Genomic DNA, 27,887 nt, shown 5'->3' with positions numbered 1-27,887 from the left:
CAGGACAGTGCCCATGATGGAACTGATATTGCCACATGTGCAGGGGATCTTACAAGCCAATGTATCCTGGTGATTCCTTCATCTCAAAGGAAGTTGTTTCACTCCATTGCTCAGTTAGGGCAAACCTAGGTGTCTTTTTAAAAGTAGTCATGTGAACAGTTTGCTGCAGAAGAGGGAAGGATGGACAAGATGAAGTGACCATTTTATATAATGACCCCTGTGCTAGGCTACAGAAGGTGGTCATCACATCAATGTATTAGTCCGCATAAGAATGCAGTGCTATGGAAAAGACAGAAAACTCATCTTCCCAGTCTACACACTGAAGGATGGAAAACCCCTGCAGTGAAATTGATATTAACTAGCAGAGCTTAGAGAATTTTGCCTCAATGACTTGCAGAACAGACAGCACATTTGTCACACCCTCTGCAGCCAGAGGGCGCTCCTTCTCTGTCCTGTCCCGTCCCTAGTCTCCGGTCTGCTGTCCTTCCTGTCCCTCTCTTTCCCTTGGGCTATATATTTCCGGGTCTTGCACTCTGTCCTCGCTCAGCATTGATGTTCGGATGTCCTGAGACCCGCCTAGCACCAGGGCGCCCCACGTCCACTCCCTGAGGGCATAGGTTTCTATACGGCATTCCTGATCTCTTTGCACTAATGAGCCCGGGCCTTTTTCCCGTCTCGCCGCTACGCATATGGGTCTTTTTCCGCTCTCCTACTCCCCACGGTTAGTTCCTTTGGACGTCCGTGACAACATCACTCTCAAGATGTATTCTGCCACTCTACCTGTCAAAGACACAAACGGTCACTTGCAGTTGTCATTGCATTAAGTGTGAAGTAGGACAGTGTCCTGGGAAACTTGGAAATGCATGGAAACTCATTATAAAAAATAATTAGTATTTTCAGTATATTTAATGACTGACCTGAACATCTTAGACATCGCATGAAAACCTGTTCACATCTCATATTAGAGGTTCCTTTTACAGTGGAACCTGTATTAATTTTAAATTGGAACAATTTGCATGTACAGTATTGTTCCAAAAGACTGTAACAGGCCTGTCTCTCAGCAGGGGGTTTGGGAGGCCTGAGCACACCATAATGGGAAAAAAGTCTGTGCTAGGACACATTATTCAAGTTATTCAAAAAACACATAAAACTACTCCAAACAACCAAACATCAGATACCCATGTAAGTCATTTTATATACCTAATTAATTTAAATGAACCTCTCATGAGAATGCGGCTCTCAGCCCTACACCAATTATATAATTAACCCAAAATTGTACCACATGTGATCCTTTGCACAAGAAATAGAGACTTTGAGAACCACTAGTGGCAGGTGGCTGAAACTCCTACCCTAACACATCAGATTTATCACTATAATAGTAACACAAGTCATAGCATGTGTTGAGGATACAGTATATTTATTGTTAGAGTTAGGATTAGGGTTTAGGTTTTTACTAGGAAAGAATATAGTATGGACCCTCTATCGAGGCATTAACTGCACAAAGCAGTGGTTCAGTGGCTTCCATGTTCTTTCACGAAAATATTGAGGTTTTTGATCTTTTGTTGTTCCATTTCTTCTTTTAGCTGGACAAGCTCTCTCTCCTTTCCTTTTCTGTTCTTTTGACTGGCCTCCAGTCAGACTTTCCCGGAAAGACTGTGCAGTCACAGGGCTGAAGAGGGAATCAACATGAATCACTTATATAGGTACCCTGCAGTTACCTTTGTTTGGCAACATTCATGCAAGAATAAAAAATAAATTACCGACAGACTCTTGTATTGAGGCGCAGGACATTTTTATATAAAAAACTATATGAAGGTGCTATTAAGACAAATATTTTCATTTTCATTCTTAGTAAAACATATGCCCAATCTTACCTGGCTGGTACATTTATGTCCAGGGCATTTATGATGTCCATTCTTACACATTTGTCTTACAGGTGTTGACATTAATTAATATTCTTACTGTTTGTTCTGTTGTTTTTGCACCAGCCTTACTTTGAGTAGGACCTTCGGAAACTGGACCTTTATCTTTTTATGGCACATTTCAGACCTACTGTCCTCACATTATTTTCTCCTCTTAGGTCATGAATCCAGTTCATCACCTATACTGCCAATGCAAATCTCCATGCAGCAATGTCCAGGGAATGCCACAAAATCTGTAGGACATGATTACCAGCAGCTATATCACCCTGCAACTCAACACAGGCAGCCCACTGAAGCTAAGGAGGTGTGAACCTGGTTGCTGCTTGATGAGGTATTAGTTGGACCAGCAGGCAGTGCTCACTCACCCTGCGATCTGTGGGTCCTAATGTCCCAGCATAGTAAAGGGGACATTATACAGTAAAAAAGGCACCATCCTTCAAATTAGACACAAAATTCAAGGTCCCGATTCTTTGTGGTCGTTAAACATCCCAGGGGGTTTCTCAAAAAGAGTAGGGGTGTTAACCTGGTCTTTACCAATCATGGCCTCCTAATAATCGCCATCTATGAATTGGCTTCATCACTCTGTTCTCCTCTCCACTGATAGCTGATGTGTGGTGAGTGTACTGGTGCACTATGGCACTTTGGATGACTTGCATCATCCAGGTGGGGCTGCACATTGGTGGTGGTGTAAGCTAGTCCTCATTACCTGTAAAACGCTTTAATTATAATCCTCTTTGTTGTCGTCGTCATCATCATCATCATCATTATTATTAACTAATTAAATTCTTAAAAAACATATCATTCATTGCCGTAGATATGCATGGTCAATTTAAGTAAACTTAAAAAAACATGCAAAACAGCAAACTAAGATAACAGTTCACCTAACGCAACTAAAAGTTAATTTGGGGCATACTGTAAAATAGTTAAGTCACATACATAGGCTTTTTGAAGAAATATTAACAGAGTTTACTACCATGCATAATATTAATTTGCTTTATTGTCTTAATGTATTGTATTGTATCATTGTATTGTGTTGTATTATTTGAGTAGTTCATCAATGTATTTGCCAAACGAAATTGAAATGTACAATTTATCTGCATTGCATTCATCCCTTTAACTGATTCTCAAAATATTTTAAAGGTTACCAAAGAAGAGAAGTAGTAACAGACTACTATTGTACAGACTGTTGGGGAACAATCCTGTGTTTGTACTGTGCACAGCTAATCCCGAATATTGTATAAAGGGATTTTGCAGCCCACACAGTGGATAACTGGAAAGCCATGTCATATAAACTTCCTAGTATTAGTTCCCAAAACCAACAAGGAAGTAGATATAATACATAGAGGTGCAGTTATCTCCAGGATTCCCTCTGTAAGAGAGAGTCCTTTACAAAAATCATCTTTGTCTTGATTTCATCAGATGACTCAGGTTTTTAAGTTTTAGGATGAAAACGTCAGGTTTTGTTGCCTTTATTTGATTTCTGAAGTTGTTGTTTTTTTATTTGTCTGTTTGGAGAGTAGGAGGATAGAAACTAGCAGGTGCTGTAAACATCTTTATTTTTTCTGCAAGTGTTCCTTAATGTAAATAAAAACAACGGAACAACATAACACAGGGTTATAAGAGGAGGCCACCTATCTGAAGGAGAAAGATTGAAAGGTTTCATCCAGGCATCTTGAAAGAAGCTTGGGTATGATATTTGACAGCGTGGCGGGGTAGCATGATCCACATTCCCACAACCCTTTGTGTAACGAAGTGTCTCCTATGTTCTGGGTCTTTCCTCCTCTTGGCTTTATCAATGTGCTTTGAGCATTTTGAATACTCAAACCAAATCCCCTCACAGTTTTGTCAGTTAAAGACCGAACAGATGCAGTTCTTTTAGCCTGTCAGAGAAGGATACTTTCCTTTAAGAACCTGAGAGTGACAATTTAAAGTTGCCAATGTCTGTGGAGATGCTACCTTCTTATTGTTCTCCTTTTTTAAGAAATTAGATATGAGCTTAACTTCTTGTGTTTTGAAGAAGGGAAGGTATTTTTTACCAGTAGATTCAAAATAGAATCAATGGAATATCTTTTTAGGATAATAATTGAATTCTCTTTTATAAGGAGTGTTGTCTCTTGGATATGTCATCAAACTGCAATTCTAACTCCTTGTGGCCACGATATTATTCATAAGATAAGGAGCGATCCTGGTGTTCTTGCTAAATTCCACTCTAGGCTTGCCTAGTTTACCTTTCCCTTTCATTGCGGCTGGTGAAGCAGTGTGTGACTTCTCCATGTGGTCTGCTGTGTAGTAAGCTGCTGGTGCCGAATGGCTGCAATGTGTCATCCAGGTGGGTACTGAGCCTCAGTGGTAACTGAGTTACGCTGACTCCCACATGCAATGGTCTTTCGAATCTGTCTAGATGAAAATGGCTGTACTGTATAAATGCAAATTATTATGAAACTGGGCCAGGAGAAATTAGACAGTGGATTTATGATGCTGCACATGACTTACATACAGTACATTGATCTCGTAATGCTCCCTTCTATCTTTTTGATGTTTGTGTCTTCTACATTATCTGAGTGTTAAGACAGGCAACATGGCAGTGTGGTAGATAGCACTGCTGTTCAGCCTCTTGGGGTTAAATCCATCCTTGTGTCCCTCTCTGTGTGCGTATTTTCCCTGGGTTCACATAGGTTTTCACTGCAAGCACAAGAAGCACTGCAGCATCGTCTTCCAGAGACGTGCAGGACTGGGGCGGGATTGATGTCTGTTTGTGTCACTCCCAGGTTTGGATTCTTGGTTCCCATGGGAGGTGTGCAATAGATTTAGAATATAAGAACACAAGAAAGGCTGCAAATGAGTGGAGCCCGTTGAAGCAAGGAATCACTTTAAACAACATGGCAGGGTAGTTTGTTCCATATTCCCACAGCCCTCTGGGTAACGTGCCTCCTGTTTCAGAAATATAGCAATTGATATTTCACTCTCCTCCAGCAAGGCATCCTGTCCTCATTTGGTATCATTTACAGGAAGCTTTTCAGCTGCATTCCTGGAAGAATGGGTGACAGCGTCCAGTGCGTCTATTGCAGCTGTTAAATTCAGTGTCAGCATTTGTATTTATTCTCTTCTCTCCCTTTATTAATTTATTTGGACAGTGCATTCATATCTTTTAGAATTCACAAAGTTTGTTTTTATTAATATTTTCTTATTACATTTTTGAGCATGGATTAAATATCAATGTCCTCTATAGTGCTTTGTTACATAAAGTGAAGGGAGGTCTTAAGATGTTGTGTTCTTTTTAAACCATAAGAACCTTATTGTTGCATTACTGGTATTATATTTTATCCCATATACTTTCAGTTATTTTCATATTTTCATCTGAGAAGTGTGCACCTTAGAGATACAAAAAAACTGTGAAGTAAAGCGTGTTTCTTGTTATCTGTAAATTACAAAAGTTAAGATTGGGTTGCCACAGCTGTGAACTGTTATTTGAAGGCTCTTGGATATCTTATTTAACCTTACTTCAGCTTAACCTTCATTTCTAGAAAACATAATTAAAGAATTTTTATTTCTGGAAGGAGTCAGGGATTTATTCATGCTTAAGACCTTTCTTAGGATAGATATTTAGGAAAATATCTGAAGGATTTTTGTGTTTGTTATTTCTTTATTCATTCTGTGGGTAACATTCTGTTTTAGAAATCAAGCATCCTGATGTGCTATATAAGCTTCTAATGGAAATCCTATAGTTTAAATTGTGTACAGAGCCAGGAGTTAACCCTAACTGTTGTCTTAGTGACACATGCATCATTGTGTTTTTTTAATACTACTTACAACATATTGACATTTTGTTGTCCTATAGTGCAAATGACCTTTATCTAGAGTACATGGAAATAGGTAGAGTTTTTCAACAATTGATTAATTCGAATAATAGTGTAAAAAGATATTTTCAAGGAATGCCAACAGCCCCTAGTGACTGGACAGGCAAAAATAGGTCCCTAGTTTTTCTCAGTACCAGGACGAGGTTTGAAGCCTTTAATGAATGTAGCTCCCTCTAGTGAAGGACTAACGGTAACACAAGTATAATCGAAGACGTTTCAGATAATTAAGTGAGCGAAACTGATTACTCCTAACAAGTGTTACAGGGGGTTATACTTAAGTAGCCATATTTTAAAAAAATGTACAAAACAAAAACTTAATCCACCTTGTAATTACAATCTTTGTTTATTGTTTAATTTGAATTATTTCAAATGTGATATACCTTGTAAAATTAAGGTCTAAACCTTCACTTACTACTTCCTTTCAGAGAAAGCAGTATTACTTTTTTAAATTGACCAATAACTTTAACAAATACTGAGGCTGGACGCTAAATAGAATATGTACTATGCAGAGTGGACATTGCAGGCATCCAAGTATTGGTGCCAGCTTGAAGATTTTGTGCATGAGACTTTTCAAATAAGCAGTTCAATTCAATAGAACTTAGGACTGTTTGGAATTTATAATGATTTGTGAGATTTCTTTTCAATGACTCAAAATATTTCAGTTGGTGTCAGTTAATATTTCAGTTACTATCTACAGTAGGCACTTGCAAAGTCAGGAGTAATAAAATGTTTGTTTTTTTCTGAAACCCGAGATACCTGAACACAGATTTGAGGTGTGGCAAAAACAAAATACAGTATCATGTATCTCACTGAAGACACTCATCTCTTTCAAACTACATCATTTGTGGCATTTGAAATACTATGTTTAGCTGTAATAAAATACATGGGATGAGTCTGCAAGACTGGTTTCAATGTTTTTTTTCCCAATGTTGGCAGAAAACTACATTTTAATCAAAATTAGACTTCCACCTTTAAAAGCGGACTTTTAGGTTTATGAAGTCTGGGTGCTTTTCAGCAGGTCACCTCCCATTAATTATGGTCTTTCACACCTCAAAATGTGACAACAGATGCCAAGTGATGGAGCTTTAGTTCTCCTTATACTTCCAGTAAATGAAAATGATTAAAGATCTAAGTAGAGGCGTTAAGCTCTCTCAATATTCACCTTCCTGCAGTTTTTAAAAGTATTTTTAAGACATTATTTGCAAAATGCCCAGACAAAAGTATGAACTTTGTTCCTGTATTCTATTTTAAATGTTTGGCGAAGGATGTATCATAAAATTTTTTTTGATGTAACATGGCCCTAAGATAGATCCTTCTAAATGTGATCAGATATACTTATTGCAGTCCTGTTCTACATTTTTCTCTTTTACTGTGCCATATTCTGACTTGCCTGTTTGAAATAATTTGAGATTATGCTTACTATTAAAAGTTGCTATCTTTAAAAAAGTTTTAGTAATTTGTTAGTTCTGGATTCTGATAGTATGAAAATTACAAGCAATAGAGTTCTCTACCATTGACATAAGTACTAATATGAAAAAATCAAAATATTCTAAGACCCTTAAGCCATGGATGACTTAATGGAAGGTACATAAGCATTTGCTTTCTTTTCTGTTCATGTTGTCATGCACATGTTCTCTGTAGACAGCTTTATATTTTAGTGCGCTGTATTTCTATATTATGTCATTTAAATTTGTCAGTACAGTCATAAAAATTTAATTTTAAAAAGAAAACTTCAGAAAATGTGAAATGATGGAGAGCTGGGTTATTAAGTAAGTGTGACTCAGGTTTGCTGGCTTAATATGCCTGTGTTTTACACCAGCCAGTAGAGTTTAAAAGCCACTTTATCATTTTATGTCCTGAGCCCAGGAAACTTAACTTGACAGTAATTTCCCCCTAGATATTTTCTTTGCGTTGGTCTGAGCAAGTAAAGTGGAAACACAGGCCTGTATTACCAAAAAGAATAAAAACTTTACAAAATGGTAGCTGTGAGATTGGGGCTTTACGTTTACATGAATTGAAATTATTTATCAAATTAAACTAGTCAAAATAATAAAAATGGGCAATACTTCTTGCTTTAATTGAGATTAAGGTTTAGGATTTTGCCAAAATGAAAAATAAAACTACTTTGTGGTGTTTAATAGAGCTGTGACCTACCTGCGATAAACTGCTCATATTACGATCTTTTTTTACATTGATTTTATTTAACGTTGGTTGTACAGGAGCTGTATGATGGCGTAGTGCTTAGCACTGCTACCTCACTGCGCTGGGGCCCTGGGTTCAATTCTGGGCATAGGGTGCTATCTGTGTGGAATTTGTGTGGGTTTTCTCCAGGTGCTCTGGTTTCCACCCATAGTCCAAAGACATGCTGGTAGGCTAAGTGGCTTCTGGGAAGATTGGCTGTAGATGCACGTGTCTGATATTGTGTCTGCCCTCGACATGGACTGGTGCTCCTTTAACGGTGTATACTGCCTTCCATAGGCTTGTATAGACTTTTGTTCCCCTGTAAAAATACAGAATAGTTCACAATGACATTAGTATAATCATCAAAATCTTTCCAAAAGCATAAAAAATAGCTTAACATCATCTGACAGTAGGAATGTTTCTAGTAATCTCCTTTTGGAGACTTTTGTCCTTTCTTAGGATTCAGGATTTTGAAGTTGTTTGGGATGTTGGTACAGGCCCTGACAGGCTTGCTCAGTGTGTTTTGGAATACTGTATGTTGTCTGTCCTTTCATGAGCAATGGCTGACAGCTTGGACTATTTGAATGGCTTTGTGTTTAGCACTACTGCCTCTCACTAGGGCTGTCTGTGTGGAGTTTTCTGTCCTCTCTGTGTATGGATTTCATACAGGGGAAGATCAGTAAATAATACAGGCTGCAGGACTATAGAGGAGTCATGGGCCTGGTGGACGAAATGCCCTATTGTTCCCAGTGGCCTTTCGGTTGTTCTGTTCTAACAAAGGACCCCCAGTGGTTGGGTTGTGGTACTGCGCTTTTGTAGATAAATATTTCATATCCTAACCTAAAGCACTTGATAATTATTTAATTGGTCTGTGCAGGCTTTATTTTGATTTCACATTTCGATCTCACTAGGGTGTCGGCTGTGTCTCTGTGCCAGTGCTTTTCATTGGTTTATCAAATAGCGCTTTCACGGAAATCCGAATGTTCTGTAACTCCTGTGCGATTTCTGCCCTCTATATGAGACTGTGTGGGCTAACAAAAACATTTGTATTATTTACATTGAACCTAGAACCTTGTTATTTGTAAGTTTACGTTTTTAAAAGAGAAATTATATTTTCCCCCTAATGATTACGATAATTATGGGACTATCGTTACTTTTATGTATTAAACAAGTACAGGAACTCTCAGGGGTCGACAGTGTATCGAAGCTGTGAATACTGTGATCTAAGGATTGCCTCGGTTTTTGGAAGGCAGCCTTTTTTATTAGGAACTGTCGAACTTTATTATACTCATTCTAATGTTGCTCAGTTTTTTTCCCACCGAGCATTCTTGCAGGTGTCCACAAACACGTTTATATGTCGCAGAACAAGGAATGCGCTGCTCTAAGTAACCGCTTTCACACATTTAAATTCAAGCTCCGTGAAGTTGGCCCCTCTAGAAACAGCACAAACGATAAAACCCACCTCAGTCCTTTGTGCCGTAAATTCGCGTTTTTCTGCTTTCATTACCGAAATATAAGGCCTTGTTTTTTCTTGTAATCATGTGACTATCTACAAGGAAGTTTACAGGTACCAACATACTCGGTACTTTAACTCCTGAATGTGATGAAAACAATGGGTGTGATTTGTTTTCTGAGTCTGTCTGGCCGGGTGCGGTGGGTGTTTAAATATATTTTAATATAGCCCTTCTTTATCTGGCTCTGTCACTCTGTGACGTACAAAAACAGCAAGGTCACGACCACTAGATCTTTCAATTGTGATCTTTTGATCAGTTGACCCCAGCATTTGCAGCCTTTACACTAATAAACGGTCTTACATTTGGCTGGAGTTACTATGTTAAATTCATTGGGTTATTTGTTTTCTCTATTATTTTTTCACCTCAAAAAATATATTGCTTCTGTACTTCTTTTATTGGCGAAGAGACACCGTTGCTGTATCCTCACAAAACCAGTTTCCAAATTATCGCTGGTACAACACGAGTGCACATTTTCACATTTTTAGGTATGTCAAGATCGATATAATTAAACAATAAAATACAAAATTGAAACCACAAGCATAATAATATAATGATCATCGACTTTACATTTCTATTCATTTTTGAAGTACAAAGCAGGTGTTTCCCCTACCTTAAATATACTATACGAATTGTTCAAATACCATGTATTCATTACAGAAAACAGCGGAGACAGTTATATTGCACAAAAAAATATTTAGAAGAATATGGGACATTGTGAATCAAGACGTTAAAATAAAAATAATAAGATGATCTAGTTATTTTGGAAATAAGTAAAGCATTTTAAAAAAATAAATTATCATTAACAGTTAACAAGCCGATCCACCTGGCGCTGCTAGCTTGAACAGCTCTCAGACCCGTGATTGGCTAAGCCCCCGGCCAGAATATTGGTTCAGTTCGGACCACGATTGGGTGATAGAGAATCGACATTCTGATTGGGTAAAGCGCCACAGCGGAAGTTCAGAGAACATGTAGATACATAAGGGGTTGATTTTCCTCTCGGTCCAAATATTGCAGCCCCAGTTAACCGTATACAATAACGCATCCTCTGGTACAATAACTGATCAATCTAAGAAAAATCGAACTGAGCTCAAGACTGAATAGCAGTCATGGGATCCACAGCGCCTTCACTACTCAGATAGCATGTCATGGAGTCCATATAACGAGATATGACACACCCGACAAAATGCCCACCCCCATGTCGCGGCAAGTAGCCCATATATCGTGATATGACCCACCCCCAACAACCCCCCCCTCCATGTCGAGACATCAACCGCGTATATCGCTACATGACTTACCCCGACAAAATAGCCCCGCCCCCATGTCGCGACATAAAGCGGCTATATCGCGACATGACTTACCCCGACAAAAAGCCCCACCCTCTTGTCGCGACATAAAGCGCCTATATCGCGATATGACTCACTCCGACAAAAATCCCCGCCCCCATGTCGCGACATAAAGCGCCTATATCGCGACATGTCTCATTCCGACAAAAAAGCCCCGCCCCCATGTCGCGACATAAAGCGCCTATATCGCGATATGACTTACCCCAACAAAAAGCCCCCCCCCCCATGTCATGACATGAAGCGCGTATATCGCGATATGACATACCTTGACAGGATAGCAGCCCTCATGTCGCAACACAAAGTCCATATATCGAGACACGTCCTATCTGGGTATATCATGTAGTGATATGACACCTTTGTCATGACAGCAGTGCCAAGGTGCCATGGAAGCAATGCGCCAGTCGTGATAGTCCCGACTTGGAAGCAAGGCGCCAGTCGTGAAAGTTACGTGCGCCCGTTGTGGTGATATACACTGCCGCGATATACATGGGGTCCCTATCATGACATGCTGTGGAGGTCTTGTCGCGATGGTATCCCATAGGTTCACGTTTGGCAACAGCGTGTCACGGTAGGGAAAGCAAAACGAAAACGTGCCTTAGAAAATAAAAACTATAGATCTTAGAATCACGGTGATTTTACATACATTACCACAGTTTTATGTCGTAGATGGTTAACTTGTTGCGTCATGACTTAAGTATTATTCAAATCTAAGGAGGCTCATATGTTTATGGATATTGATTGTATTTAAATTGTGAAGGATACGAGCTAAACTGTCAATTTTGCTGCTAGTGTGCTGTAAAGATCAACTATTTGGACAACGACGTTTTACAACATATCCAGTAAACTGTGCGTATTGCTATAAAATCCAAAGCAAAGTGTTGTTTTACAATTTTGCTTAAGTTAGTTATACCCACACAAAACAGACTATGTTAAAGATGTAAAGAGTTTAGTATAAAATTGCATCATCTGGTGTGTTGCTCTGTTCAAGGAAACGTACTGGATTAAAGTTCTGTATTGTTCCCCGACCATAAAGGTGTGAAATTGCAAAGGCTGGCGTCAACTGATCAAAAGATCACAATTGAAAGATCTGGTGGTCGTGACCTTGCTGTTTTTGTACGTCACAGAGTGATATCACAGCCAGAAAAGAAGGCGCTATATTGAAATACAGTATCTTTATAAATATACGCCACCAAGCAGACAGACTCGGAAAACAAATTGCACCCATTGTTTAAATCACATTCAGGAGTTAAAGTACCGAGTATGTTGGCACCTGTAAACTTCCTTGAAGTCACGCCATAACCCGAAAAAACAAAGCGTTATATCTTGGAAACTAAAGCAGCACAAACGCTACTTTAACGCACAAACCGAAACGAACCCAGCACTAACAAATGCGGTGGGTTTAGTCGTTTCTGCTGTTTGCTGGCTGGGAGGACAAGTTCATGGAGCTGGACAAGCAAACATGTCCTGGGTCATTACACTACATACTGCAAAAGACACAACTTCACCTGGGAGAAATATGACGATCGAACAAAGGCGCTCATTTCTGTCTTCAGAGGTCAAGTTGTGCCCTCACGCTGTACTCTACACCAAGGATTGACCAGAAACACAAAGATAACTGTGAGCTAATCGTTTCATGTTTGCGCATAAGAACTCCGTAAATACAAACACGTGGATAATGACAGTTTATTAAAGAACGTAAATATATTTTCACTTCTGTTATGTGAAAATAAAAGTATTTTTCCAATATTGCCGCGGTCTGCATGTGTGAGACGGTAGACTTTCCAATGTTGCTTCTTGGATGTGTTAGAACTACCGTGTCAACTTCGTACGTAGTGCCCCTCGTTAAAGCCTCTTTGTAAGATCATGCAATTGTTTGCCAGTGTTGAAGGTTACACCCGCAACTCTTCTGATTGGGGTATGATATTCGTGACAAATTTAATTTTCCTGCTCACACAAACCCACAGAAGATACTGGTATTAAATGCAAAATCCACCGTCGCGTCCCACCGGTCAAACAGAGAAACAAAACTGCAGACTTGTTATCCTCGCACCCGTAACAGAGCACTTGAACTCGGCAGACGGGGTCACTGGAGGTCAAGGTCGCTTTGCGTGGTCACCTGATCACCCGAAAAAGAAGGGGTTAAATTTCGGAAAGGAAAGGAGCACAAACGCTACTTTCAACGGCACAAACGCTGCACTAACGAACGAGACCGGTCCGGTTCCTCTACGACGTTGTAGGGGGGCTGAGTGACGTTACGAAAAAACAAGGCGCTATATTTCGGAAACGAAAGCAGCTTCTTTCAACTGCACAAACCGTCACAATCGCCGAACCATAAAATGAGGGGGGGTTTAATTGTTTGTGCTGTCTGGGGGGGGGGGCAGCTTCACGGAGCTGAAAATTCATGCAATGATTTCTCTTCCAGGACTCGCGTCTTCGCTACAAGAAACAGTTGTCTTTTTGTTGTTGTTTTAATGAAATGACAGGCTGCATTGATAATCAGATTATTTGTTTGATATTGCTAAAATAAAAAGTAATAAAAATACAATACTGTGAAACAGTCTTTTATAGTTAAAGTTGAAGTTAACAGTTTATGAAGTTAACAGTTTAACTTTAACTTTAGTTTGCTTCAGTAATTGCTTAGGTCTAGACGAATCCTACCAGTAGAGGTCAGGATGTAGTTTTTAAAAATACAGGGACATGTGAATGTTCTTTTCTTAACGCGCACACGTTAAGAAAATACCGTCGAAACCGCAAAAGTCTGAAAAAGCAAAATAGAGGGAAATTCTGCAGTAATGTCTACTGCACACGCCGTGATGTCAGTATCAATAGAACCCACTTGCGATAAACGTTCTCTTCGCAAGGCAAAAGTCAGTTCAGGTCGGTAAAGTAATTTCTCACTTCACCACTTCATCTGCCATGCAGTGAGGCTGCGGGTGGGTAAAGGATTTCGGAGTACTTTTTGTTGAAAAGCGCTCCACAAAAAGCAGTAATAAAAATATCAACAGTTATTTCAAATTACTGTTTTTTTTTACAATTCTAAATACATTTTATTATACAATATCTATACATTCAATATTAGGGATATGTCAAGAAAAAAAGACACTTGCCCAATTCCATAATTAGAAGAGTAGAGAATAATGTGAGAATAATTTGACATAAAGTAACCTATATCATGAGGTACAGTAGGGTATGCACATTTTTCTCAGCATTACATTTTTTTTAAAAGCACGTTTCTAAAAAATAACACGGCGTTTTTACCTTTGCCGTCCAAACTGGTTTCAGGATGACTGGATATTTCAGGTTTTGGAGGATATTTCCCGCCCGTTACTCGAATCCGAACTTGGGCTCCTGGTACGAGCCCAATCTAATTTCACGAGCAAGGTGAACTACTGACCTTTTACTGTACCGTGAACTCGTGAATATTACTGCACATAGTATTTGTGCATAGTATATATTTTACAATGTCTTTTGATTGTGGTTTTGATTATTTATACATTTATTTCGCGAAACAAATACATGCTCTCCCGATATTAAACCCTAATTTGAAGCACTCTTCTTTCACGACCTATCCTTTATAAATGCACCGAGTTTCATTACATTCATCTGTAAGGTACAGTATGATTGATACTGATACACTACTTTTACTTTCACCACTTCACTACTTCAGTCCACACAAAATTCCTTTAAAAATGCTCTTAATACATATATTTCTAAAATATTATTACTTTTATATTTAAATGTTCTTCAGTACAAGGGAAAGTAACGTGCTTCTACCCATTCTTGAAAAACATGCCATCGTGAGTGTTTTCTTTCAAGTCGATGCACCAACGCAACTTGAATGGACTGAATCTGATCGCGATGGTAAAAATTATGTTATGTCTCGGGACGGAAACTTAATGATACTGTATAATTGATTAATCATAGATCAGACAGTCAATAAAACCAGAATCTATAATGGCTCGACTGGTGTAACTCAAGAGAAAACAACGACATCGCCTGGTAGATTTTATTATTGACATGTTTGAAGACTGAAGATATTAGCCCTATTTAATAATAATAATAAACTTTATTTTATATAGCGCCTTTAAAGGGGGCTTCTCAAAGCGCTTTACAGAATGGGAACAACAATAAAAAGAATACACAAGATAAAACAATTACAATCTACAGAAGAGACCGTGGATGGTGGTACTAAGAAAAGCAGAAGGGTGAAGAATGGAACCAGTTAAGCAAAGGCTTTTCTAAAGAAGAAGGTTTTGAGTCTGGATTTGAAGGACTTTAGAGAAGGTGACTCTCTGATATCCTTGGGCAGAGAGTTCCAGATATTTGTTAACTAGTAGTGAACATGTGTTCATGACAAGATTTGGACTCTCACCCTCTGTCCTATTCCGTGAACTTCATGAAACGTTGATATAAAAAAACGAATTATTTAAATTCGTCAGCAAAAGTTTTGTTGAAGTTATATCCCAGTTTAGAGCTTTAATTTACAACACCTGAAAATTCCAGTCCTTAAAAAAAGATATATTCATTTTTTTAAAAGATTACACGCTGCAGTCCCTTTTAAATTCTATTTAAACAGGTTACCGTAAACGCTTTTTTCCCCACTTACATTACGTTTAATATTTATTTTAAATTAACTGTGCCGTTTTTGCTATTACTTTTTATGAAAATGTGTTGGCACAATATATTACTAAAATTATTTAATACATTTCTATTTAAATTACAGTGGCTCCTGTAATAACAGTACCTACATAAATTAATAATAAATTATTAATAGAATAATAATGATAATAATATATAAGTATACTCCTTATAGTATATCATATTACTCTTTTTATTTATCAGTTTTATTTCCTGTTCGGTCTGTACTGAAAGGCACACTAAAGCCTGCCTTGTTGTAAATAACCCTGGATTAACACAATTTACGCACAGAAAATGTAAACGTTTAATAAACTTTAAATCAAATATTGTTGTATGTACTGTAATTGTTTCCAACACATGCATACAGACTGTAGGTGTATCAAGTAAATTATTTTAAACCGACATGTAATTCTTGTCAGTAATGTTGGTATCATGGTCATGTACTTGCTTCACAGATCAGGCCTACCTCCATCTTGGTTTTTAGGTTAATTGCGGTGTACGGTATCTCCGAGATTTTATTCTGTATAGAGAAAGAATGTGCTAGATCCGTCGATTATCCCCATCCAGCAGATCAGCGCGGCGGGGTCGTGCAGTACGCGATAGCTCGTGGATCAGGAATAAGAGAAAAGCAGACTGAACAATAGGATACGTGACTATAATACGGGTAGGTACAAAGTTCCAAAATTCACAATACACTCTCTGCGACGTTTACATTTCTGACAGTCAATGTAGGATTTAGTTTGAGTATTACTGTATGCATAATATGATAACAACATAGATTTCTGCATTAATAACATAATAAGAGATTCTTGCGTATATTTTATTCTTACTAAACAGCAAGAAGAGAGAATTGTTGTGTTTATACAGATAATTAATGCTTCCGTACAGCCTTCTTTAAAAAAACACAATTCTTTTTCGAAGCTCTATCAAAATAAGGCATACCAGTACTACAAGTGTAATGGTTGAGGTCATTATAATTTCAGTGTTACCTACATGTAATGTAAATCTTTCAAATTTTAGGGATGACCTTTATTTTTTGTTTACCTTGATTTAAATAAATAAAAATTATTGGGAATTTAGATTAGATTAAGATTAAATCATCAAACTAAAATAAAAAACAAAAATGGAACTTGTTTGTCCTTTGTTTAACCATGTACAGGTTAAAGAACTGAAAAGACAGTGGAAAGTACACCAGGTTTGGTGGAATTTTCCAGCTCATCCTCCCCAGTTTCACAGTACATGAACATTCCCTTGTTAAAGAAACAGATCAATCAGGGAAAACAATTCTCCACCAGCTCTATGTTGGAGGTTAAACAGGGAATTATATTATGTAGAAATTAGAGTTAAGGAGAACAATATGCATCAAAAATGAACTGAGTCATTATAGTAAAGATGAAGAAGAAGTGGAATTAACATAACTTTATTAGCCCTATACAATTTCTTGGGGTCAGAGCATAGGGTTAGTTATTGTACAGCCCCCCTGGAGCAGTTGGGGTTAAGGGCCTTGCTCAGGGACCCAGCAGAGTAGGATTCCTCTACCAGCTGTAGGATTTGAACCAGCAACCTTCCAGCCACAGGCACAGATCCTGAGCCACAGAGCCACAAGCTCAGATAATTCAGCTGCCATCCGGCATAATATTAGGGATCTTGGGCATCAGCTTTTCTCTTCAGCCAGACCATGAACATCTTAGGCAAAATATTTGGTTTATAAACTGTGTTTAAATACTACTGTGCTGTTCTTTCAGTATTCTGCTCTTTAGAAACAATTTTGCACATGTATTGCCATTTTTATAAAATCCTTTTTCCTTTGTGTTAAATTAGTCCTGCTAGATCTATATTTTATAGCACAGAAACTAGGCTTTTACCTTTATGGATGTGTTATGTGCAGAGAAGAACACATGATGTCACTGATGAGAAACATCTGATAATTACACATGCCTGTTATATGTGATGGGTTAGCTTCTACTATTCATACTGACTGGACATCTTCAGTTAACCCTGCATTGTTGTGGTCAGGTCTTTGCAGGTCCAAATCAATGTGGATTAAAGTTAGCAAAATGACAGGTTTAGTTTCTTCCCACAGAAAATATGCTATCAATAGCAGCCAAAGTAACATTACAGTAAAACACACTAGTGGAGGCTGTGAGTAATTTTTTAATTCTCATAACAGGGATACAGTGTGGCTGCAAAGAACATCAGAATGTTACAAAAGGATAGAAGGTTATTCAGCCCATCTAGTTCATCTTGCAGAAATTGTGCCTCAGATCATGTATGATAAAGTTTATAGCAGTGGATATATTTTCATTTGAACCTGGAAATTGTTCTAAAATACTACAAAAAATAAGAATGCATTGATTTGTATGAAGGTGAATTGACCACCCATCTCAAAAGAAATTATAAGTTGATGTACTGTACATTGCTCATACTTTTAAGACAAGCTTAATGGCTTCCTTTTGTTTGAGATGTTCTTAACCTTATTTCACTGCGACCTTTTCTTTCCAAAATATATTCCTGTGGTAACAGCAACACCAGCGGTAGGGATTCTGTAACACAACCTAAGCAGCATGATATAGTGATCTAATTTTATCTGTTAAACCTCTCTCCTGTTGTATGCCTGCTAGCTGCACTCTTCCTCTGCACTGCTCTCACGTCAAGCTTATTCCCCAACATTTCAGTGTGGTTAAGGTGTTGGTCTTCTTTCTGACAAATAATATAGTGTAAGACGGTGTTTAGGATCGCTACCAAATTGAAAAAAATGACGTCTTTCCTCTTTAAGTGTGCTGGATAATACTGAAGAATAGAATGACATCCTTTGAATTTCTGTTTTTACTCCATACCATGTTATCACTTCTTGTCGTGCTACAGGCACCATACATTGTATAGCACACTTTTCGTCTTAGAAGAAGTTTCCCTTGGAGCTGCACAGTTCAGTCCTTCTTTCCACCTCTGTGATGTCTTCTTCATTGCTCTTTTGAGCCAGTGTAATGACGTAGTGTCAGCTCTAGGTGGTGTGGTGGTTAGCACCAGTGCCTCACGCCTCCAGGGGCCTGGATGTGATTCCAGCTTGGGGCGCCTGTATGTGTGGAGTTTGCATATGTTCCTCATATTCATGCGCGTTATTGCCAGGTGCTTTGGCTTTCTCCCATCTCCCTGAGACATGCAGGTTAGCTTGATTGGCTGCTTTCAAATGTGCCTTTCTGGGAGCGGAAGGGGGAGTTGAATGGGACTTCATGAGCTCTCTACAGAAACAGAACCAAAGGAAACACTATGAAGTCAACAGGCCCTCTCATATGTGGCCTTTAGTTTGTGGTGGTTCTAGTGTTTGAGCAGCAAGGACTTTTGACTGGAACTCTCCTGGTCCTATTATCTTCTTAAAGATCTTTAATGCCCTTAGGATATGCTAAGATTAATGAGAACTAAGAATCAGCAGCAAGCTGAGTGGCAACTAGGAAGCAACGATTACACCTGGGCTCTCAAACAATAAGTCAATTTTTTATGTGCTGTTTTCCTCTGTTTATATAGAAACCAGGTTTTCATTATATTGTTGAGTATAATCAGCCATTCAAGATACAAAACATCTGGCTTGTCCTTGACTTTCACGTTTTCCTGTTGATTAGTTCTGACTGAGAGGGAAATATACCGTCCATCACAGTGGGTTGGATTCTTCAACTGAGTACCATTTCAATAAACAGCAACAATCTCTGATTCCATAATAAACAGTTGATTTTATCAATTGTATTATGTGTTTTGAGAGGAATAGACTAATTATCTGCTTAATGTGGAAAGGTGTGTGAAACATGTGTGACAATGTATCATAAACTAGTAATTTTAAAATGTGTTAAATTAGAACTTTATTATTTCATCATCTCAGTCTTGTGTAAAATCTATTCAAATAGCAATTAGTAAAGTGTTCATTTGTATACAAATATAGAATGTATGAATAGATCCTGATGTTTATTAGACAAAAAGGTAAAAAGTCATTCAGAGACCCTTTATTTGACTGGAGACCTTAACAGAGAAAGTAAAGTTCTGATTATTCATTTCAGAATCTTCACTGTGACATTCCAATGTTTTGAACACACTTGATTAGATTTAATTTATTCTTAAATATTACATTAAAACAACTGCTGCTGGGTTTCCAACAGAAGCCTGTTAATAACTCAGTGTCCTGAAAGAAAGCATCTACAATTGAGAAATGTCATATTGCTTGATCATTGCTTGCCAAGAAATATACTGTTCCCTGCTGTTGAATTTAGCTGAAGTATCAAGTATCATGATGCAAAGTTCTTATAAAATACTTTATTTATTTTTAATTATCTATATAAACTTTTGAATTTTCTTTTTACATACATGTAGATATAAAATAAAACTTTAAATTCAATATTATTTATGTGGCTCTTTTGAATTGCCTGAGGGGAATAATCTGCTTTATTTTTTCCTGTATAAGCCAAAGGTCTTATCCTAAAAACCATCAACACTCTATTGGGTATAACCTAAAATGAACTGCTTAAAGACTGCTGTTTATAAGTCTGTTTATCAATTTGTATTCATAATAAAGGAAACATGATACAGGGAAGAAATATAAAAATATACATAGTTTCACTGCTGTTAAAAGCTTTCCCCCTTGCTAATACACAGCATGTTTTGACATTTCCAGAAATTGAACATGACTGACATACTGATTTTGTATAGTGTATAATGTTCTAGTCATCTAGCTGGAGAATTGTAAATGAACTGGCTGCAGTAGAGCACTTGTTTCAGAACAGCAATTTAAGTAAAAAGTAAAAACAGTCAAACCTAATAGGTATTTTCTATATATTAAAGAGTTTGCTTTTTCCAGGTAACCGCAATCATAAAAGAACTTAATTCTGCTTTGTATGGGTACTCCACATTTGCTATGAATTTCTGGTTTAAATTGCTTACCAAAATAACACTGCTGAAAGACAGCAATCTGTCTCTTGAAGCTCTTCTCTGTCTCTTATTTCATAGGCTATCTCTTTTAAAATGTTTTGCTTATTATTTATTTTTTGTCTTAAGCCTTTCTTATGATGCTTAAGACAGTCTTTCCTTATGCTTGCCTCTTGTTTTTGGTAAACAGCACTGTGTATACCCTCTCTCACTGGACTTTTAAATGGTTGGTGTCCTATTTTTTTCTCCATAGTGATTCTCTGTCTTCTCTTGTTTCTCTTCTCTATGCAGCATTTAACCCATTAGTAGTAATCCTGCAAATGTATAGTATTGTGTGGCTAAGGGGGACAGATGCTGGGAGAATGTCAATTGGATCACGGTCTTTTAGTAAGGAAAACAGTTTTAGTCAAGAGGACATTCATGGCTTTAATTGAATAACTATAGAGCAGTGAATAATTTCTTTTTTGGAGGAATGATTTATAATTCTCATTTTGTTACACATTCTTCCATTTTGCTGTCCGTTTTATATATGTTTTTGTATGCTGTAATGATGCAACATTACATTAGTATTTTATTTTACCCGCACTTGTAAGAATATGAGTAATGCACACTAGTCGTCGTCGTCACCTGTATATAGCGTACCACGTTCACCTCTTCTTAATGTCACATGAGCGTTTCGTAGTATTATAAGTATTTTCGAACGGTGCCCGGTAACACGTGTTTTTATTTGCGGATAAAACAGCTGGATAAAATTTTATTTTTGCTCTTATTTGTATATATTCATTCTTTCAAATACATCTCCGTTCCTGAGTATCATTAAACAAACGAGAAAATCATTACAAACAGGAAGACCAACCGCCTCAAAAAGTCAACAAAATGTGTGGACTTTGTGGCATTTTTAAAATGTGAAAATTGCACATTTTAAGCAGATTTCTCTACTCTTGTCTTTGTATATGTTCCTTATATTTTCAATTACGTGATTTCGACTTAATATCTAAATTACAGGAAAAAAATAATAAAAACATCAGTAATTTGCATAAAATCAATATAGAACGTAGAAACAAAGGTTTAGTTTTTATTTCATATTTAATTCTAAGTAGCACATCCCCAGTCTACGGTGAAAACGCTTTCGTTTTTAATGCGAGTTCTGTAAAGTAAAACCTTCGCCGAAATTCGTGACGTTTTTACAGTCACTAGAGTATTCAATAATTTAAACATTATCTTAATTTGTCTTCATACTGTACACAAAATAACAGTTTTAAAAAATGAGCGTGGACGACGGTGCAAAAAAATTGGAATTACAGTAACTCTTCAATGTGTTCGGATTGCAAAGTAGCCAAAAAGACGAGCTGGTCAGCGTGGATCCGTGCGCAGTGCTCAGAGTGAGCTTGTTTTGAAAGGTAAACGAATTGCGGCTGTAAGAGACCGCTTCACCGTCCTCTTGTTAAACTGTTTAGTTCTGCTCCTAATTTTCTGAAGAAGTCAAACCGCTACAAAACAAAAATAAAAACGAAATTTGTGCAAAGTCATCGGGAAAATTACCTCATGGCCAGTATGATGTGAATTATTTTAAAAGCCAATGTTGACTTTACGTATCTATTAATATAGGTAAATATAAGAAACGGATGTATTCTTAAATATATGCAACGGTGTACCCGCCGAATGTTTGAACTTAAACGTACAGCACTCCTCAAATGCACGAAAGAAAGCGAGACCTCTCAAAATACAAACGTTTTGTGAACCTTGATAAACTGGTGGAAATTTTTTTTTTTAAATCTAAAGGCAAAGCCCCAGTCTAGGTGTGTATACCTGCTGCGGTATCCCCCGTGGAAACTGATTTCGGTATTTGCCCGCAAACCGTCGAGTAAAGAGCGCTCCGAACTTTTCCTCTTCAAGATCACAGTTCCTTTTCACTCCTCTCTCCCTTTCTTTCCGTTCTGCGCCTCCCCTGTGCGTCTCGCTGGCATTAGTCTGTTTTATTCCAACCCGAACCGGCTGTCGCTTTCATGGATATTGCACAACATGGAACGAACAGTGAAGGAAAAATATTTCCTATAATTATATCTGGGTTTCTTCAAAACCAAGTGTGAGCTATTGTAATAAAACTCAGTTGTTCCTCGAGTGATGTACTTGTCTTATAACCGAAAGCACTTTAACTTGCAACAACCTTCGTGTATCTATGTTTCGCTTAGCCCACTCTTAATGGCAAAACCAAAATGCATCTGCAAGTTCGTGGAAATTCAGGAACAATTACCTGCTTTGTACAAAACCATTCTGATTTACCTCATCGCTGAGCAGCAAATTATATTTTTGATATCAAACTGCACATCAACTATACTTCTGACTAGGTCTAATTGCGTTTCAATGTAAAAAACGCTTAATCCCACGGACAGTATCATATGTTTTTTTACATCGTGTTCAAATGTAACTTTTCATTTCCCCGTAAACACATAATTGACAGTATTGATAGACAAATGTTGTGAATGCTACTGAAAAAATACGGCTATTTCCGGAAGCACGAAATCGAATGCTATACGTCGCAGTGAATAATGATTGAATAATAATTGATTTAAGGTATAGTATTTGTACAACGTATTTTGGTAAATTCTTATGATAGAAGAGTTTAAATGATTAACAAATGAGTTAAAAATATTGACCTTTACAAAATTACACAAATCATTAAAAAGATATCCACAGGAAACTACAAAATTCCAAAAGGTTATTAATCTAACCACTTATTTCTTGAAAAAATGTTACGATACATTTTATTGAATCATAAAATATAACAAGTATTATCAATGATATAGGAGGAGTAGAGTGATTTGATAGAGGACCTAATATTCTTAATAATTACAAATATTTTGTATAAGAAGTTATTACAAATGCAGAGCTCTTCACTAAGTTACAAACACATACTAATTATTATTACTAGCAGTCGTATAATAATATTGCTAACAATATTAGTGGTTGGATACAGATGGTGCCAAACTGCAGCTACTGCAAAAAATATCAGCATTTTCTAGTCGCACTAATCGTTCGACTGCGTGGGAAAAATTGTAATCTGTTTTTTTTTAAGAAAGAAAATATCAGTAAAACAACAGAAGGGTTGACTCAGTTATTTAGGCTTTTTAAAAAGAATACCTCTTTTTATTTCGAAAGAGATACATGCGAGCACGCAATTTAACTTTAAAGGACAATTTACTTTAAAAATACAACGCAAATAGCATCATATTAACATTTGAATCGCCTCTTCAGACACTTCCTCATCAGTTTCAACATTATTTCCACTATGCTTCCATTTAAACGGGACATCGTGTTCATCTTGCGCACAGTTCAGGTATTTAAATAAAACCTGCTTGCAGAATCTTGAGGAAGGAGCTGATATTAACTGTTGTTTGAGAAGTGACCTTCGCAACTGTGTCTTTAGTGGCGGCCGTTTGCTGTCAGCTAGTGCTAGCTTTTCTATGCCAGCTGTGCGCATACTGTATAGTGGGCATAGCCCTCTCGCCAGGTCTGAACGCAACGAGCGCTCAGGTCACTCAGTCAGTGCATGATAATACCCATGGACAACAGAATATATTGTTAACCTTTATCGCGAGAAATAAAAGTTCCTTAACAGAAGGCGCCCTTAGCCATTTTCCTAATAAAGCAATACCCAGTAGATAACTATAAAACCTTTATAGTTAAAAACGATACATGTTAAGTGACACTTGGCACAGATCATTCTACACAAATGTCAAGGCAGACTGAACTGTCATATGCAAATTAACATTCTTTCTCCATTTGATCTTTTCTTTAAAAACATCGACGCGTTCATACAGTCGCTCTTCCGACGTAAACACATACACACATATATATATATTTGAGACGCAGATGCAGTTAAAAGAAATGTCGCTATTAGCATTAAATTGCCAGCGCGGATCAGATTGATTTTACACATGAGCGGTCAGATACAGAAAAGAAAACTTTTAAGGGCTCTATTTTGGTCGCGTATTAAATGGGGGCTTCGTGTTTTCAAACTGCTATCTGCTAATTTGAAATGAAGACTACTGCCCCCGCGTAAATCCCAGCTCATGTCTTTTGGCTAACAGCGCAAGGAAATGCTCAAGGGGTGCTCTGCTTTGACCTGTCCGGCGCAGCACGTTTCAGTCTCGGCCAGCGCTGCTTTCCATAGGCTCGGGACTCGGCGAATATGCAAATACACCCACTGCGCCCGCCAAGCGGAAGTGAGAGGCTGAAGGCACAGAGGGGCTGAGGGCCGCCTCGGCTCCGACCAATGAGAGAGGAGGAGCCCCGTCCAAGTGCGCAGCTCCCCGTGTCTCCTGCTAGCACCAGCGACGACAGCCAGAGAAAGAAAAGGCGCAGACCTGCCCAGTTCCAGAAACTCAGCCTCTTCTGGATCGCGTTCAACTCAACAACCAAAAAACCTCTCCAAACTCTAACAGAAAGAGGAAGGAAGATTAGGGGGAAAAAAAAAACAACGAAGTGCTCACTGCCTTGACTTTGACTTTGCCGCCTTTCTGCCAAGAATTCTCTTCCGGTGTTGTTTTAAAAGCATTTCTAGGTGGGAAAAAAAAGAAAAACAGAGAAAACACATTATTTGAACTTGAGAAATGTGAAGGTGCCGGCTTCTGTTTCACCCAGAATCCAGGATCCCCGTTTAATTCATGCAATACAGTGCAATGGTACGTGCTCATGGAATATACTGCTAATTTACTAATCTAGTACTACTAATGATTTGCAGCTGTTACTGTATTGCAATTTGCGTTGCTTTTCTCCTGAAAAAAAAAATCACCTCCGTGCGTATTTGAAACAGGAGTGAGAGCTGCACAGGTTCTGCACATGCGAAAACTGCAGTAGATTTTCGATTGTTTATGTTTTGTTATTGGCAGCTTTTGTATGTAGGTCACAGTAATAATATGTCAGGAGTCGGCGGCGCTGCTAGAGTCCAAAAAGTGCTGAACTTGGCACATTTCCTGCGTTAACTTTTTTTTTTTCTGGCAGTGAACTTCAGCTGGATTCTGTAGCGATGCCATGGATACCCTGGCAAGTTTGATCGTTGCTTGTTATTCAGATTGTCAGAAAACGTTACATTGCCCTAAAAAGTAGCGGTATACTTGGAAATATCGACAAAGAAATACCACTGGAACGCAAATGAACGTTGTCATTGTTAAATCCCGTGGTGGTAGTGACCGATGTGATTTTTTTTTTTCCTCCCAAATGTATTTTTTACGGTCTGAGGTGCATGCGGTTTTGCGGCGCGTTTGTCTTTCCCGTCCAGAAATACTCGGTCTGTTTCGGATTTTTTTTCCTAAAAAACAGCACGGTTTTGTCGCCGGTCCCACCCCCCCCCCCTTCCTCTCCCAGCCTCGCTCTATTAAAATGCAGGCGAGATGTCTTCCATAAAGTTGTGGTTGAGCGCAGTGTGTGAACACTTGGCAGCTCGCAGGGCGAGGGGGTGGGGAAGGCAGATTCGACTTTGACACAAGATGCCGATGTGGCGTGATGTGAATTATTATTAGTCCCGCGAACAGGGCCGTCTTCTCCTCCTCCTTTCAGGACCGCAGTTGAACTTGAGACGAGACGGGAATGATCTCTCGAAGTTTTACAGTACTGCGAAGCTGTTTTAAAAAGGCGCCAAAAATAACAACATATTACTTCGGGGCATAAATCCTTTTGTACTAAATGTACATGACTTGGGAACTGGCAAGACACAAAACGGCAGTCACTTTGCCAGGCAGCTGTAATGTTAAGAGTTGCTTTCTCCCGCAAATAAAATATTAATTTGACTCATTTATGTTAAAAACCTATTGTCACACTCGTCCTGAAAAAAGTACCAAATATATCTCCTGTGTGGAAATGTCAGGATTTAAACTACATTTTAAATTATGTTAGGTGCTGTCATTTAACTTTGCTGTGAAACTTGTAATTGCCTTATTTCAAAAGGTGATTATTGCTTTTTTTAAAAAATTACAACAGAACTTATTTAAATATCTTTCCATTTGAAGCCTGTTTTTCGCGTTATTTTACTTCTGGCGGTGTTACACATTTAATATTTATTTTCTGGGGTTAAGACTGTATGTAACTAAGTATAATCTAAGCAATTCATTCTGTAATAAACATCTACAGTATATAGCGCCTTTATAAAGGCAATAAAATCAAAGCACATATATAAAATATGAATCGTTCATTTTTGCGCCGGTGAAAGCATGACGTTTACGTAGCTAGACATTTTCCCGGCATGGAAAGTACGTACAGATTTAAACAGATTTTAAGATAGCACTTGTTTTGCTTAATCATACAGTATTGTTGAGTCTCAGGCACAGAGTACAGTTAAATGTATGACTCGATAAGCGTGGGATAGTGACTTATCCAAATTTGATCATTTCAATAAAACCGTAAGTGCTGTGTTGGTGTGATTTACTAGGATTCACCAGTATATTACCTAGCGTTTCTTAACAATATTCAGATTTTGGAATGGTGTGTGCTGATTTAAACCACTCCAGCTCCGGAGTTCAGTGTTTTGTGTGATAAATCTTCACGGTAGCTTCTGCTCTATTATTCCGTGTTCTCCTTTGCTTTTTGCCTGTAAGGTCCGATTTCATAAATTATTCCGGTGCGTTGAACCCGTTTCGAGTGACCGCAGTATGTTGCTAAAAATTTGACTGTTCGCGTGACGTGGTTTGGTTCTAAAAAATAAAAGATTGCATCAATGTTTATTTATTTTCACAGAGGGTTTTCAGTTAATCTTTGGCTGCACGAGTTCCTGAAATGGTTTGGAAATTGAAGGATTTCGTTTTCAGCAAACATCTTTATGCATGATTGCAAGAGTAAAGAACTACCTGCAATTAAATATTGGCAATGAGGTATGCGAGGGTTGGCATGTGGTCAGCGCACTTGTATACTGTAATTATTGTTGGCTGTAGCTATACTTTACTGTAAGGTTGTTGCTAAAATAGTTTTAAATGCGGTCTTAAGTGCAATGCAAGTTGTGAAGCCTATTCGCACCACTGTTCAGGCAGTATTTTACGCCCAAACATGTAGTCGTTTTTGTATGTAGGCTATTCATTGGGAGTAAAGATTATATTTTTAAACGCACGCGATGTTATAAAACATTTAATAAATATTAAGTGATTATTAAAGCACTGATCTGCAACTCGTTGAAGCTTAGAACCATTTTCGAGCTGTTTGAACAAAACCAGGAACATTCTCTTGGGATTTTGTGAAACGGGTTCAAGTTTAGGCAGAGCTAATTTTCGTGTACTTTAATGTTGAGGGCCGCGCAGGACAGTCACAGCGCTGGCATTTTATAGCTCAATCAGAATGAGTGTAAATGTGAAAAGTGTGTTACACAATGAGTATGAGGAACGTTATTAAATTGAGCTATCGTCGGAATGCGTTGTTCGCCTGACTTTCGTGAGGGCAAAGGTATTCGCTGCACTGCAAACATGTCAGCACAAACGCGGCCGCCTAACTTGTAGCTGCGATTTGCGTTTAAGCCCAAGGAAATTCAAAACCAGAACC

At 38.0% G+C, this 27,887-nt stretch overlaps 1 protein-coding gene across 9 annotated transcripts in view; it reads left to right on the top strand.

Moving 5' to 3' along the window:
• The window catches only part of LOC102688770 (nuclear factor 1 B-type), a 170,256-nt gene that overhangs the window by 14,271 nt on the left and 128,098 nt on the right, over nucleotides 1–27,887 (top strand). The window contains exon 1 of one of the 9 annotated variants that reach the window (XM_069189359.1): nucleotides 24,232–25,048. The exons of 7 other annotated variants lie outside the window; for them this stretch is intronic. In XM_069189359.1, the coding sequence (XP_069045460.1) occupies nucleotides 25,031–25,048 (18 nt within the window). In that variant the 5' untranslated portion in view covers nucleotides 24,232–25,030. Of the gene's footprint in view, nucleotides 1–24,231; nucleotides 25,049–27,887 lie in introns of those variants that run through there. One more of the 9 variants, XM_015345095.2, reaches the window with a different exon arrangement.

Source organism: Lepisosteus oculatus, chromosome 1, assembly GCF_040954835.1.
Source record: "Lepisosteus oculatus isolate fLepOcu1 chromosome 1, fLepOcu1.hap2, whole genome shotgun sequence".
Taxonomy (NCBI): Eukaryota; Metazoa; Chordata; class Actinopteri; order Semionotiformes; family Lepisosteidae; genus Lepisosteus; species Lepisosteus oculatus.
This window is presented reverse-complemented; position numbering and strand designations above follow the sequence as displayed.